Source organism: Drosophila biarmipes, chromosome 3R, assembly GCF_025231255.1.
Source record: "Drosophila biarmipes strain raj3 chromosome 3R, RU_DBia_V1.1, whole genome shotgun sequence".
In the NCBI taxonomy this organism is placed as follows: domain Eukaryota; kingdom Metazoa; phylum Arthropoda; class Insecta; order Diptera; family Drosophilidae; genus Drosophila; species Drosophila biarmipes.
Genome location: NC_066616.1, coordinates 6,704,277 through 6,718,978, shown reverse-complemented (window position 1 = coordinate 6,718,978; position 14,702 = coordinate 6,704,277). Strand labels below are relative to the sequence as shown.

The following is a 14,702-nucleotide window of genomic DNA, read 5'->3' as shown; positions in this document are numbered from 1 at the left end:
CATTTTTGTTGAAATGACAACAAAAGTTTTCTGGCCGGGTTTTGTGCGGGTGGTCGGAAGTTTTGGAGACAAGTTTTAAATGCTGTTTGCATGTTCCGTGGCTTTCCCCTACTTCCCCTTTCTGGCAAGAACCTTTCTGGCCCCAAATTACTGTAATGACGGAAGGGGGCTTTGAATTTTTGCGGCCTTCATGGAATTTATAGGTTGGAAACTTTCCTTAGAACTAATATAGAAATTTTTGTCAATTATGCGGTGTAATTTGGCGAGCTAAACTGCCAAGCTCCAAATTAGCAAATTATAAAAATGTTTAAAGTGCCTCGTTTGTACGAAGAGCTTATGAAATCAGTGGGTGAGAGCAGATATGGCCTAGTTGAAACTGATTTGTTGACACTGTGAATTTTCCGAAGAATCGGTGTTTAAGAGGAAACTCACTGAATTAGCTCGAAATGTGACAATTGACACTGCTGTGACATCAAGGCGAGAAGATTTTCCAGATATTGACATTGGTTTCCGTTCCGCGGCACTCTGACACCCAGGGACCGACTCTCAGTGGGTTCTGGCCAGGTTTCAATAGGTGTCTGTCTATATCTGGAGCGGCTCCCCCTCGATTCTTTGCCCGGGGCCCACACACGTGCCACGAGTCAGTCTTTGTTCGCGCTATTTATAAAAGTCAGTGACACAGTAACTTGCTTTCCTCCTTCGGCCTTTATACGGTGCTCGTTTCGCCACTTCTCCTAACTCTTGGTAACAGAACAGAGCCATCTATACCACCCCCTATCCGTCCCCACCCCGAAAACCCCATCGCCTCCTCAACTCTTTTTCCGCTTTGATAAGCAGGTTCTTTTGTTCCAGCCAGCAACTTTCTATGTGGGCAGCAGGCGAGAAACCCGTGCTCATATTGCTTTTGTTATGCTTGTTGTTGTGGCTTTGTTCGGTGGGTGGTGCACGGGGGGGTGGTGCAGAGAGGGTGGTGGGCAGCTCCGCCTGATGTTGACTAGCTCAGATACAAGCGTGTGCTCAGATACATGCGATATGTATCTACCAAAGATGCAGCTGCACAAACTCTGCTTTCCTCCTCGCTTCCTTCTTTTCTAAAGATAAATTTATGTTTGCATTTTGCGAGCGATTTCGTGTTCCTTGCTGCAAAGTGAGTATAGTTTTACTTGTACATGGCCTTAAAGTGATGTCTTATTTTTTGGGGCAGTGTGCAGCTTTGATGCTAAGTTAGGACTGCTGTAGTGGTGATAATATTTCTGTGTGCTGTAAAATCTTTTTTAATTCAATATAAATCCTTGATTTCAAGAAAGTTTTAGATCTTTACATTTCGAACGTAAACTTGGACTTTAGTTTGTCATGGTCATAGGAGCAATCTAAAAAGAGATTCTAACTTGCTTCTTAAAATGTTTAAAACACACTTATCCCGTCTATATGGCTGAACCTCTCCGCCCTAATCTCGTAATGTGCGTTTTCAACGGCTCCCACCCGTCTGAGGATTACTTCGCACACACACGTCAGCAAAAGGGATCAATGCAGTGCCTTTTTTTCCCCTTAGGGAAAAAGCCTTTCAATACGTAAATATCTTAAGCTCCAAAACGTGGCGGTTCCGATTGGAATCCACTAGACCACGAGAGCCTTCGCTGACTTGGGCTTTCGTCACACAGGCCGAAGGGGAAAGAGTTGTTTACGTCTAATTTGGCTATTTTCGAGGCTTAGACGCTCATTTGCCCCTGAGTCGAGTCAATAGAGGAGGTCTGATTTAATACCTTGTTTACCCGTTTTCTAAGGCAGACTTGATTAATGGTCTTGGCTTTTCAACTGGGGGCTTTAAAGGCGCAGTCCGTGAATCTCTCTTCCGCAATTATTTCCCTCATTGCAAGTTTGAATTATTTCCACAGGACTTCCGGCGGAAAGACAATCAATTTTTGCTTTCCCATAATACAATTCACCTCCGTCGTTTCCTTCAATTGAGCAGCTGTCGATTAACATTTCTTTTTCTGTTCGTTGCACAGCGAAAATAGGTCGAAACCTCTTAACTCAAGTGGGAAAAAATCTATATCAGTATTAAGTGTCACGATTTTTATTAACACATAGTTTACATAAATAAATATTTTTTGGATAGTTTTTAAAGTATAAAAAATAGATTAAATAAACGTACTTGCTCTCTCTCTCTGTATTTTACAGTCGGATCGCGTGACTCCTCGGGCAGTTCCTCGTCCTCATCCGCGGGCTCCTCATCCTCCTCGTCGTCTGGCAGTGGTGGCTCCAGCTCATCCTCCTCGTCGTCTTCGTCATCCTCCTCGTCGGCTGGCGGAGGTCCTGCCAAGTATCCTGTGCTGGTTTTTGTGCACGGCGAGTCGTATGAGTGGAACAGCGGCAATCCCTACGACGGATCGGTGCTAGCCAGCTATGGACAAATATTGGTTGTAACCATAAATTATCGCCTCGGAGTGCTGGGTAAGTGCTCCACACACTCAAATCCTAATACTAATTGATATGCCGAGTGCATGACCGAAAGGACGAAGACTGCGGACGGACAGGCAGCGAGGTCAGTGCAATGAGGCGGACGTGAGCCAACCAACCCCTCAGCCTTTCGGCCAACCTCCACTCCCATCCATCGCACAAGCTGCAACATCAACTGCACTTCCGCTGTAACAACTGCAGCAGCTACCAGGCGTACATTTATTCCATAATCTAACTAATTTAGCTACAGTCTGGCGCGAAATTCGCAGCAGCACAGTGGAAACTATAGGAAAGGCAAAGAAAACTTGTCCTATACATTTTTGTAGAACATTTTAAAATATCACAATCAGATACACAATGTGGGATATGTATAAAAATTCATTGATAATATTTAGGGAATCCATTCAAACCATCAAAGCACCTTGCTTATTTTCGATAATAGTATGACTACTTGAAACTCACATAAGGAAAGATTAATATTTAATAAATATAATAAGTAAAATTAAGTTTCTGTTTTTCAGTTAGGTCATACATATTTAAGTAATTTGAAATAGTGCAGTTTTACTTTAATTGTTATAAAAACCGTTTCCAATATATATTACGAAAACGCCTAAAAAATATCACTCCACTGTGCGCCGCCCGAAACTCTGTGTAAATTCAAATGCACAGACGAAATTAGTGTGACCTCATTTGGCGCCTGCCATTTCTTTCTGCCTTCTGGCCCCTTCCCTAAACCAGCCGCCCCTTCTGCTGCTGCTGCTGCCGCCGCCTCTGTTGTTGCAGAGGAAACGGAAGTGCTGACATCATGATTTGCACGCGTGACTTTGCACATTTTTAGGCAACGCGACCGACTGACTGACTGCACGAGTACGCGGCGAATCGATTAAATTTCCATTCGCGAGCCAATCAGGCGGCAAGGAAAACTGCTGATTAAGTGCGGGGAAACCCGGCAACTATTTGCAGGCTTTCTGAACGCCAACACGGACCGCTACTCGAAGCTGCCGGCCAATTACGGCCTGATGGACATCATTGCGGCGCTGCACTGGCTCAAGGAGAACATCGTGGCCTTCGGCGGGGACCCCAACAGCATCACCCTCGCCGGACACGGCACAGGGGCGGCCTGCGTCCACTTTCTCATCTCGTCCATGGCCGTGCCGGAGGGTGAGTACCACCCCGTAATCCCACTGACGGTGCAAACATACGAGGGAAGCGTGCTGCAGTGCAGGACACCATCTCATTAGCCACTCGGAGGGAAAAGAGCAGAAAACAAACCCGTTTCGACATTTTTCAGTTTAGTTGCAGTCTTCTTTTTGTTTTAAATACTTTATTAAATTCCACATAAATAATATCTATTGCTGTTGAGATCAATTTCCAAGAAACTAAATTTTAAATACCGGTTTGCAGCACGCAACATGTTTCATAATTTTCCTCTTTCCTCTTTGTTTTAAATGGTATTATTCGAGGGTCTGCATATAGTTTGGAAAAGCCGGAGAGAATCATCTGAAACAAGTCTCGTTGACACTCTTTTATAAAATATTTTGAAAGACAGTCTAAAACTAAGGAACATATTTTAGAAGTCATGTCAGAGTTGTAGAGACCGTTATTTCGTCCGCATGTTTAATTGAATAGTAGACTTCAACATTTTTTTAGGGAACATAAAAGGTCCCCCCATAGGAAAATCACATGCCGTTTCTTTTGATAAAGTACTTCAGCAGCTAAATGTTCAACTGATTTTTTTCCGTGTACTCCTGCACTCCCCACTCCTAGGCCTGCTGTTCAATCGAGCCATCTTGATGTCCGGCTCCGGGCTGGCGCCCTGGTCGCTGGTCAGCAACCCGGCCAAGTATGCAGCCATTGTGGCCCACCACGTGAACTGCGCCTCCGACCTGCCGCACGCCCACCTCATGAAGTGCCTGCGCGAGAAGACCCTGGACCAGCTGCTCAGCGTGCCCATTCGTCCGCCGGAGTTCGGCTTCGCCTTCGGGCCCAGCATCGACGGGGTGGTGATCGACGGCGGAGACTACGTGCCCCCCGCCCCCGGATCTCCGGCGGCCCAGGCCCAGGCTCAGGCATCGACGGCCGCCGGAAACGGACTGGGCGGGGAGGCGGGAATAGCTGCTGCCGGCGGTTGGGGAACGCCCGGACAACTCGAGAATATCGGTGAGTTTCGACTTTGCCCATTTTAATTGTATTGAAAACTAGATTTTAGCCATTGCCTTAAAATGTATCATTCATACGCCCTGCTGCTGATGCTCATATGTTTGATCAACAAATATGGGTTTAAATAGCTTGTATCTTCCGAAGCTGGTTTATAAGTCTATGTCAATTGCTTTGTACCTAGACTTTGCTTTATAGCTCATCACTCATACGCCCTGTTGCCGATGCTCGTGTATTTTGTCAACAACTATTTGCTTAGATACATACATCCATAAAGCATTTATATACTTATATACTTTTATATATGATTTCTGCTAGAAAGAGCATAATAAAATATGTAACCTCGAGGTTACTACAGATTCTCCATAAAAAAGACTTCGATAAAGCTAATATATGATGGCTCTCGCCAATTCATAAAAAATACCAGTAGTGATTTATAATATGGAAGCAATGTTTAAAATTTTTTTTAAATGTCACATCAATTTTTTTTTTTAGTTTTTTAGTTGACTATATTACAATGTATGTCTCGTAACAAAAAAGTGTTAGTTAAATTCGTAAAAGATTTAAGTACATCTGGTCGCGTTTTTCCTTTGCTCGCAAATTACTTTCATTTCCTTTGCATAATTAAAATAAATTATAATGCAATGGTGTTTCGCCCCTCCATTTTTCTTCCCAACACCATTCCAACGGCTTCTGCGGATGATGATGATGGTGATGGAAATGATGTTTCCTCACACATATGCCTGCACGAATGAACAACAACACACACGTTTTCGCAACATGCGGCGGACTTTTTAATTAATGCAGTATTAATGAGAAAAACTGCCATTAACAAGTTGTCAAGGTAAGTTGGGCCAGGCCAGCAAATGCTTAATTATTTTTACCTTAACTCTTACCCCCCACACACACACGCACATAAGTCTGTGGGATTACACAGAGAAAAATTCATCAAAATATCCCATCGTTACTATCTAGGATATGTCCAAATTTATATACCCGAATATATAATGTCCGAATTATGATGTCCGTTTTAATAAGCTGAAATCATTGTAAATTATGTTAAGGTTTCGAAGCCAACTAATGATCTTGTTATATTATTTATAATATTTTTTACCAGTCTTAACGGTATTTAGGAAATGAACTAAAAATGTTTGGATGCACCACCATTTAGCCAATTTTTTTCCCAGTGCATAGCACTATGTAACAAGAGTATGGGCTATAATTAATTTAAAGTTCTGGCTTCTTTTGGCAAGTTTGTGCTTGCTTTGTTGGGTGTCAAAGGAGTTTTATCTTGACTGTTGCCGCGGCAGGGTCCTTCTAACAGCCGCTAGCTTAGCCGGCGATAAGATTCGCCCCGAACCTGCTGGCCCACACTTGCATATAATTAATTTATGCACATTAGGCACGCTAGTGCCGGGCTTCATTTTGTTATGCTCGGCAGCAAGCTGGTCATTGTGGCTCCTGTGGATTTCTGCGGATTTCTGGAGAGCCGAGTGGTGTGGGCCACTTGATTTATGCACTTTGTGTTTGAGCCATTTTACAACGTTAGTATATATTATTAACAGCTAATTAGCTGCGATTCCATAATTGATGTGCGGCTGATGTTGAATCCCCAAACTGGTTTACGGTGAATAGGCACTGGAAATGACTTATAAAGGAGTTGTATGAAAACCATTTCATTATATTTTAGACTTAATAAGTATTATGGCACTTGATTTATTTTTGTGGTTGGATCTATCTTAAAAACCGTAATAAGATAATTAGTAGCCTAACAGAAAGTTATGATTTTTTTAAAGAAAAGGTTGCCAGTGAGTCGCTCAAAAATCAAGAAAGCTTCACAATACCCTAGTCTTAATGGTAGATATGTAGATTTTGTTCAATTATAAGCCAATAAGCAACGAATTACAGTTCTTCCCATCACTGGCCAGCTGCAATTCGAGCCAAGAACCATGGCGAACTGCAATTGAATAGATAATTAACTGGGAAGTGGAATGCCAGCCAATCAAACGCACAGTCAATAGTTAATGAGAACTCTTTTTGAGTTGAAAATTGCAGCACTTTGAGGTCCTGGCTTTGAGCTGCAAGTGCAGCGTGGCATTGTGGGTCTAACGTGAATTTATCTCGGTGCGCTTTGCGACCTGTCAATGCCCCGGGGCTATTAGTCGGTCTCCCAGCCAAAGGAGTATAAATATTTCTTTGTGCACATTTAAAAGCAATTTGCCGAGCACACACGCACACACGTACACCGCACCGAATATCCAAAGGAATTCCATTAAACGCATGCACAAAGAGCAAATAAAATTTGCCAAATATAAAACGCAAAACTTTCGACCGACCAATCCCTCCTTTCGTCTATGTCCATCGCACACTGTGCATAAACAAATAAGGCAAAAATAAATTTAAAATTGCAAGTGCTGCAAGTAGATGCGCTGGTCAGTGACTGGTGGATACTTGCCCAGCTGCTTTTGGCCAAGAGTTGCTTCAAAGTTTTAAATCTATCAAGAGTGCGGTTAGCTGCAAGGGCTTGCTCCAACTTGTTAACAAATGAATGGATCCAAAGTTTCGGGCAAAATTATTGTGGCAGAGAGATAAATGTGAATTGATGCTTGAGGAATGCAATTTGTTGGTTGCACATTTGTAATTACACAGCATAATTTAGGGCAGAGCGAGCACTTGGCCAGGGCCTTGGATTATTTCTTAATTCGGCAGGGAGGTCGGAAATCGACCCGCCCAATCAGCCACTCAGGTTGCCTTAACCCGTCAGAGGAACCTCCTCATCTTTGGCGAGGGGTTAACAAGGGCAAACTCTGACACCTCTCCAATAAGTACACACAGAAAAAGAGTAGTCACTTCAAGGCTATGTCTTTAAAAATAAAATCTTTTCATCAGGCTTTTACATTTCGTGTCGAAGAATATTTGATTGCTCAACTTGCTCAACACACTTGAGTTCCTTTCGAGTTTTCTGGGGCTGAATATATAAAATGTGTAATTAAATTAAGTAAAATTTGTACTCAAACATTTCGTTGAATGGCTTTAGAAGAGAGTTTAATTAAAATAGTTTGGGTGTAAACAGTTTTATTCTAAATTCTGTAAAGGCTAAAACAAAATGTAAGTTAATTGTTAATCTATAGGCTTTATTCTTTATTTGACTCAAGCATTAACCCGATTTTTTAAGCCATCATTACAAAAATATGTAATATTCAGTTGGTTAATTTTCCAAGTGCACACATTGACTCCGTTTCTCAATCGCATTTCGCAGATACGACCTGATGGCCGGCGTGACACGTGCCGAGGCCTTTTTCAGCTTCAATTCGGGCGACGTGCAGTACGGAATCGAGGCGGATCGCCGGTCGAGAATTTTAAAGGCCTACGTACGCAACACGTACACGTTCCATTTGAACGAGATATTCGCCACGATTGTCAATGAGTATACGGATTGGGAGAGGCCCGTGCAGCATCCAATTAATATCCGGTGAGTAATTGCGTTTGTATGCGAGCCCAGGCCCCGAGCCGGGACTCCAGGCGGCCGGAAGGGGTAAAGACGAAGGATCCGGGGGGCGGAAGGCGGGCATGGAGGGTGTGTGCCAAATAAATATTTCGTTCTTAATTAAATGCGCAATGGCATGCCCGATCTCTCGCCCCGGTGCCCACCTCCCGAGCAGGTTTCAATTAAGGCGGCTTAAGTGAATCTTGATTTCAATCTTATGGCAAATGAAATGCAAATTTTTTGTCCACTCGGGTCGGCCAGCCTGCCAGCCTGCCGGTCTTCATAAATAATGTTTGGCTGCAATTTGTCCGCAAACGGGTCGCCTAAGTGACATGGAAATCGCTCGCACACAAGCCCAATCAAATATATGATTTGCTTTTCATTTTTCGATTTCAATCAATATTTATGTTTGCGACTAGGTCGAAGTGACATTGCAGCAGGCGCACAGAATGCATTGATATCATGTGCGATATACATTTCGACTCTCGTTTCGTTTCGATTTCCTCAAACAATTTATTTGTGTTTGCATAATTTATGCGGAATTACATTTCAATATTTCCAAAGAAATATGCCAAACAAATTGATTTCCCAAGTGCAACGCGAGGCGTATACTTAATGCAGCCTTTCACGGCCTTTCACAGCCCCGGGCAAAGTACTCGCCGGAGTTGTGCGGACGTGCGTTAAGTGGCCTGCGATGAAGCACGGCAAACGTTTCACGCTCCAACTCCGCCGGAGACCGCGTTTCCTCGGAGCATTGATCACAGGTGCGGAGGAGGGAGGCATTCCATTTAAATGTCAACAATACAATGGAAAGGTCTGCCTGCCGCGCACCACCAAGTTTTCTTTACCAAGAGCTCTGATTATAATTATATGAATTAATGTTGACATTTTTACTAAAATCATTTTATTGACTAAAACTTAGGCCCCTTCAATTACCAAGTATTGTTGTATTTATTATTTCAGTGTTCCCATCGTAATTTCTCCGAATGGTATATTTCATACTTATTGATATATACTATTTATCTGCATAAAAAGAAGGCTATTTTAAATAGCTTTTAAAGTTAAAGCACGCCCATTTCAAACTCTAAATTTAGAAAGAGACAACGCAAATAATAAAAAGCAAGACACTCTCCTGGTGGTTCCATCTTTGCTGCATTGAAAAGATATGTATGCAAATGCGCCAAATGGGTTTTATTCAAATTTTCCGCAGCTGCATCTCGAATGCTAAAAAACTACAAAAACGCAGGGGGCAGACAGACAAAAATAGGGAAAAATGCAGGGAAAAATGCAGGAAAAGAGGGGTAAAAAGTGGAAGACCAAAATAGGCTTAGGCCGGCGTGGAGAACCCACTTGGTAAACAGGTAAATACGAGCCACATCAACGCAAGTAGCAGCACTCAAAGTGGCTTGTTAGTTGCGCACTTGAACACAGCTCGATTGGCGAAGGGCAATAGCAAAATAGCCGGAAAATTGCAAACGAGCTGAAGGGCGCTGGCGGGCAAATATTGAAAAAATGTTATTTGATTTTAATGTTGTGCTTTTCCCTCCAGGGACGAAACACTGGAGGCGCTGAGCGATGCCCAGGTTGTGGCTCCGGCGGCTCAAACGGTGGATTTGCATTCGGCGGACCATCGCAACTCCTACTTGTACGTGTTCGACTACCAGACGCGATTCGGTGATTATCCGCAGGTGAGTTCAAGTTCAGGAAGGTCTTTAGGGGGATAAAAAGGCAGTAAATACCTTTAAGGAAACGTTGATGGACTTAACGAACATAGAACTTAGAGGATTTCTTTGGAACTTTAACTTCTGTGCATTGGTTTCCAAATCCATCCATTCCCTTTCAGCTGTGTCATAACTATAAGGCTTCTTCGTACACATATCGAGTCCTCCCATCACAACTATCCCAATTTTGTAGCAAGTCAAGTCAAAATAATTGCATTGACAGGCCGAAGCCCAGGTGCAATGCATCAATACTAATTGGTTTGGGGTCAAGGGCTGGCGTGAGGCCTGGCACCTAATTTAATTTCTGGTTTTCCGGCATTTGCAGCGCCAGGGCTGCATTCACGGCGAGGACCTGCCCTATATCTTCGGTGCCCCGCTCGTTGGTGGTTTCAATCACTTCACGCGCAACTACACGAAAACCGAAATCAGTCTATCGGAAGTTGTGATGTTCTACTGGTCCAACTTTGTGCGAACCGGGTAAGTGCAGTTCTGAATGCTGCGGGCTTCCATTTGGGATGGGGTCAGCCAGCTGGCCACAAACACATGCGCAGGGAAAAACTCCTACATCTTCCATTTACCGATTTTAATACATAATTTTAAATTATTTGGTATCCATTACAATCCTATACCTGGCGTGATTAAAATTAGTATTTATCCGTGGCCAAAGTGTGTGTTTTTATTTTAGTTGAAGCTTTTTCTTTCCGTGCACTCATTTCACATTTATGCCGGCGCTGTCCACGCCCCATATTAAACACACAATCTCCCCGATTGCAGCAATCCAAATGAGCAAATGGAGACGGAGCACGGCAGTCGCCAGGAACGGAGTCGCTATAAAACAATCGAGTGGACGGCCTACGAAAGTGTGCACAAGAAATACCTCAATTTCGGTAAGTATGGAAATTAATTCTAGCGCACATTTTCATTTGAGTGCCACGTATCAGTGTTAGAGCCTGAAGATTACGTTTATAATGCGGACCCCATTTGGTATTCTCTTTTAACGCTTCTCTTCAGATACCAAGCCAAAGCTGAAGAACCACTACAGAGCACACCGCCTCTCCTTCTGGCTGAACCTAATCCCGGATCTGCATAAGCCGGGAGGCGATAATGTGCCCGCTGCTCACCACCAACTGCACGACGACGACGACGAGGACAACAACATAGCCAGCGATGCCTCCGTAAAGCCCCTTAATCCGCCGTACACCTCCCGGGCTGCCAATGCAGCGGCCATGGGGAACTTTACGATTTTCACCAACCAGGTGTTCTCGCTGCTCAACCTCAGCTCGCCGTCCTCGTCGCTGCAGCGGAACGGCACTCGTTACGGGGGCAGCAAGATATACCCGGACGACATGATGGACGGGGATCACGGCGGCGGGGCGGCCAGTGCCTCGCAGGACAACGACGGCTTTGCAGCCTACTCGACGGCACTGAGTGTGACCATAGCCATAGGATGCTCGCTCCTGATCCTAAATGTGTTGATCTTCGCCGGAGTCTACTACCAGCGGGACAAGACCCGGCTGAGCGAGCCCAGGCCCCAGACCAAGCTGAAGAGGCAGGAGAACGGCCAGATGCCGAACAACATTTGCGGGGACCTGGAGACGCTGACCATCCACGCGAAGAGCGACCCGGCCACTCTGCTGTCGCACCACCACGCCATGCAGCACCACCAGCTGCCACCGCCGGAGTTCGCGGACATACCCCACCGTGCCCCGCCGCCGCCGAAGCACATGAAGTCCCTGCAGGACCCGGGGGGCGGTGGCTCGGTCAGCGGGGCGGTGGGCGTGTCCGGGGTGGTGCAAATGCCGCCGCCACACGCCCTCCAAGTGATGGGCAATCAATGCGGCACACTGACCAAAAAGAGCTGCATGAAGCAGACGCAGGCCCAGGCCCAGCAGCACTCGCCTGCCCAGCAGCAACAGCAGCAGCAGCAACATGTGGTCACCCACCAGCAACACTTGCAGAATCATCATAATCAAAGCATGACCACCGTGCTGACCACGGCCGGCGGATTGGTGGTGCCCACGCCACCCACGGTGCCGGTAATTGTGGCCACCACCACGCAGCACCAGCAGCATCAGCAGCAGCAGCACCAGCAGCAGCAACACCAGCAGCAGCAGCAGCAACACCAGCAGCAGCAGCAACAGCAGCAGCAGCATCCTCTGATGGACGAGCTGCGTGTGTGACATTAATTGACCGTGCGTTTTAAATGTGATCTCTAAACGCACTGCGTCCTCAGTCCTAGTCCTGAAGCCCCAACCCCTCTTCCTATGCGTTTCAGCTGTCTCTATATATAAATTACATGGGTCACAAGGCCAGTAGGTGTGTGGCGGGGGCTAAACCTGTGTCTATCCAATACACACAGAGGCTCCTCCTTGCTAAACTCCGTTGCTAGTTGGTTTTTATAAATTACTCTGTAAATAGTTGACTAAGTGTAGATTGTTGTCGAAATCATTATCAAGGAAAGTTAACTTGGAACTCACACTATGCTACAAAGTGTTCAGCAACATCTTAAATGTTTTTCGGTTTAAAGCCCCTTACTCTTCTTAGAACCAGTTGTGGAGCTTTTTCAAAGCAAAATTGATTTTACGATGAACTACATCGATGTATAACGAATAATTTCGAGATTGCACATCATTTATTGATATTACTAGCTTCCTTTAAAATATCAATGAAATATATTATATTGTTTTTATTTGAAAGGCGAACTATACTTCTGTTATTACTTAGATTTTTAAAATTTATTTCCACTCTATTCTGTATTTCGCAACTAATTAGGACCAATAAACTACACGATTCCAAGTTACGGACAAGTTTCCATCTCTTCCTTCTGTTGGCGTTAGTATAAAAACATTACGGTAGAATAAACGTATAGGAAAACTACGATGCGTAAAACAAAAGAACATGAATGTTATTCTTCCAAAGACTGAATTATAATTGTGTATTGTGTGTAAATAAAACTAGATGCAGAATTGAACGTACTACTCTCCGTGTACAACTAACAACTCTCATATATATACATTTTCAAAGGAATATGAGAAAGCAGTTTTTAGCCAAACAAAAAACCAAAAGAATTAGCAAAGAGTCCGACAAAAATGGCAGTAATAAAATCAAATTATGTACAGGTGCAAAGGAGCTGTTTCTTTGAGTTTTGGCAGAAGATTTGTAAAAAAGCTGTACAACTACCCCAAGAAAACAATAGAAGCAACCTAACTCGAACTAAACTGAAACTAAACTTTGGTCAGACAGAAAACAAACAAAACAAAAACAAAAGCAAATTAAATTAAACTGTTAATTGTAAGCATGCAGCTACTTTGTTATGTAACTAAATAAATATTTATATAGCTATTAAAATTAAATGCGTGTATAAGCCCACACATAAAAACAAGTAAGCTCCTCTATATAGCTATACAAATTTCCAACTGCGAGAATAGTTAAAAATTCCATTAGGAGTTAAGCGGGGCAATTGAAACGCGCAGTGAAAGCGTAGCAAGTATTCATAATTTGATTTTTTTTTGTATTCGGTTAGTTTTTTCGTTCTGAATTACAACTATTTACAAACAATTGCCCGAAATTGTAATTAAAATGGAAATGATACGCGCGAAAAATAGAATGGGAAAATTAAGCAATGGAACAGCTCATTAAGTGAAACAGCGCGAAAATTGCAAACAATTTACGGCGCCTACTAAAAATACTTGTAAATTACATAAACACATTAAGCGGCAGCAAAAACCAAAGTCGAAAGAAAACTGTAATAAAAAACAGAAACCATTTACAGCCCTATTGAGAATGTATAAGTCTATAGCTTCTGTATGCGTATACATACGTCTATAAAAACATACTTATGTATTAATGTAATGGTGTAAACTTAGCATAATTAGCAAAATAATACAACCAGTATATATAAATAATTTATAGTCTGCTGCATAACTGGCGAAACAAAAAGGATACAATTAAAACCAAAACTCATGACAACTATCGCGTTAGAAATGTGTAACGATTGTGCGAAAGAGACGTAGCATTAACAAATTCGGACTAAATGGTATAGAAAAATCAGTAAAAATACAAATAAAAACCAATGGAGGAAAAAAGAAATTTTAATTTTATGGTTTATAGCCACAAAAATGGTGTGAAACAAGTTGCAGACACTTAAGATGAAATGGAAATTTAAATAATAATAAAGTTGCAAAAATTATAAAAAAATACCCGATCGATTGGTTTTCATGGAATTTAATAATAAGGAATGTAAGTATTTCAAGAATCCACACCATTGACACATTGCAAAAATTTCACTTCGCCTAATGATTCGTCATACAACCAACTTTAAAGTAGTAAAATATTTTTTTCGTTTTAAAATACGTCGTCCTTATTGAGGTATCCAATGGAATCCGATTAAAGTGCCTAACCAAACGGAAGTGTTGAATAATGGAGGCATATGCACTTTAAGAGGCCATTGAAGCGTTGAGTATCCGCAGACATGTGCGCCAAGATACAGATACAGATAGCTGGCTGCATCTTTATGCGAAACAAATATGGCACTAGCAGCCACACAGATGCACCCACACAGCTGCAGTTGTTAACCAAATATTCGCAGCGCTGCAGCATCGAGGATAAGGGAAAAATACAGACGTACGGGGGATAGTTGGGACGGTGGAGAGGGGCAGACGCCGGATAATAATGGTTCTATTGATAGCACCGAAGGCAAGCTCGCTGGAGATAAGTTTCTTTAACACACAAAAAAGGGACGGATAAGAACAAGAAAACCCATTGAAAATAGATTTATTATGTAAATTCGGCCAGCGTAAGTGAGTTCGCTATTACTCCATCTGTGTCTCTTGCAGCTTAATTTATAAAATGGAATAACAGCACTCCCCTTCTGCAGC

At 43.1% G+C, this 14,702-nt stretch overlaps 1 protein-coding gene across 2 annotated transcripts in view; it reads left to right on the top strand.

Moving 5' to 3' along the window:
• Window positions 1-14,024, top strand: part of LOC108027142 (neuroligin-3) — a 38,790-nt gene extending 24,766 nt beyond the window's left edge. For both annotated transcript variants that reach the window (XM_017098361.3, XM_017098363.2), the window contains 9 exons: window positions 2,182-2,454; window positions 3,424-3,621; window positions 4,228-4,620; window positions 5,425-5,461; window positions 7,877-8,089; window positions 9,654-9,792; window positions 10,151-10,302; window positions 10,600-10,712; window positions 10,837-14,024. In XM_017098361.3, the coding sequence (XP_016953850.1) occupies window positions 2,182-2,454; window positions 3,424-3,621; window positions 4,228-4,620; window positions 5,425-5,461; window positions 7,877-8,089; window positions 9,654-9,792; window positions 10,151-10,302; window positions 10,600-10,712; window positions 10,837-12,005 (2,687 nt within the window). In that variant the 3' untranslated portion in view covers window positions 12,006-14,024. The remainder of the gene's footprint in view (window positions 1-2,181; window positions 2,455-3,423; window positions 3,622-4,227; window positions 4,621-5,424; window positions 5,462-7,876; window positions 8,090-9,653; window positions 9,793-10,150; window positions 10,303-10,599; window positions 10,713-10,836) is intronic.
• Window positions 14,025-14,702: the final 678 nt, after the last annotated feature.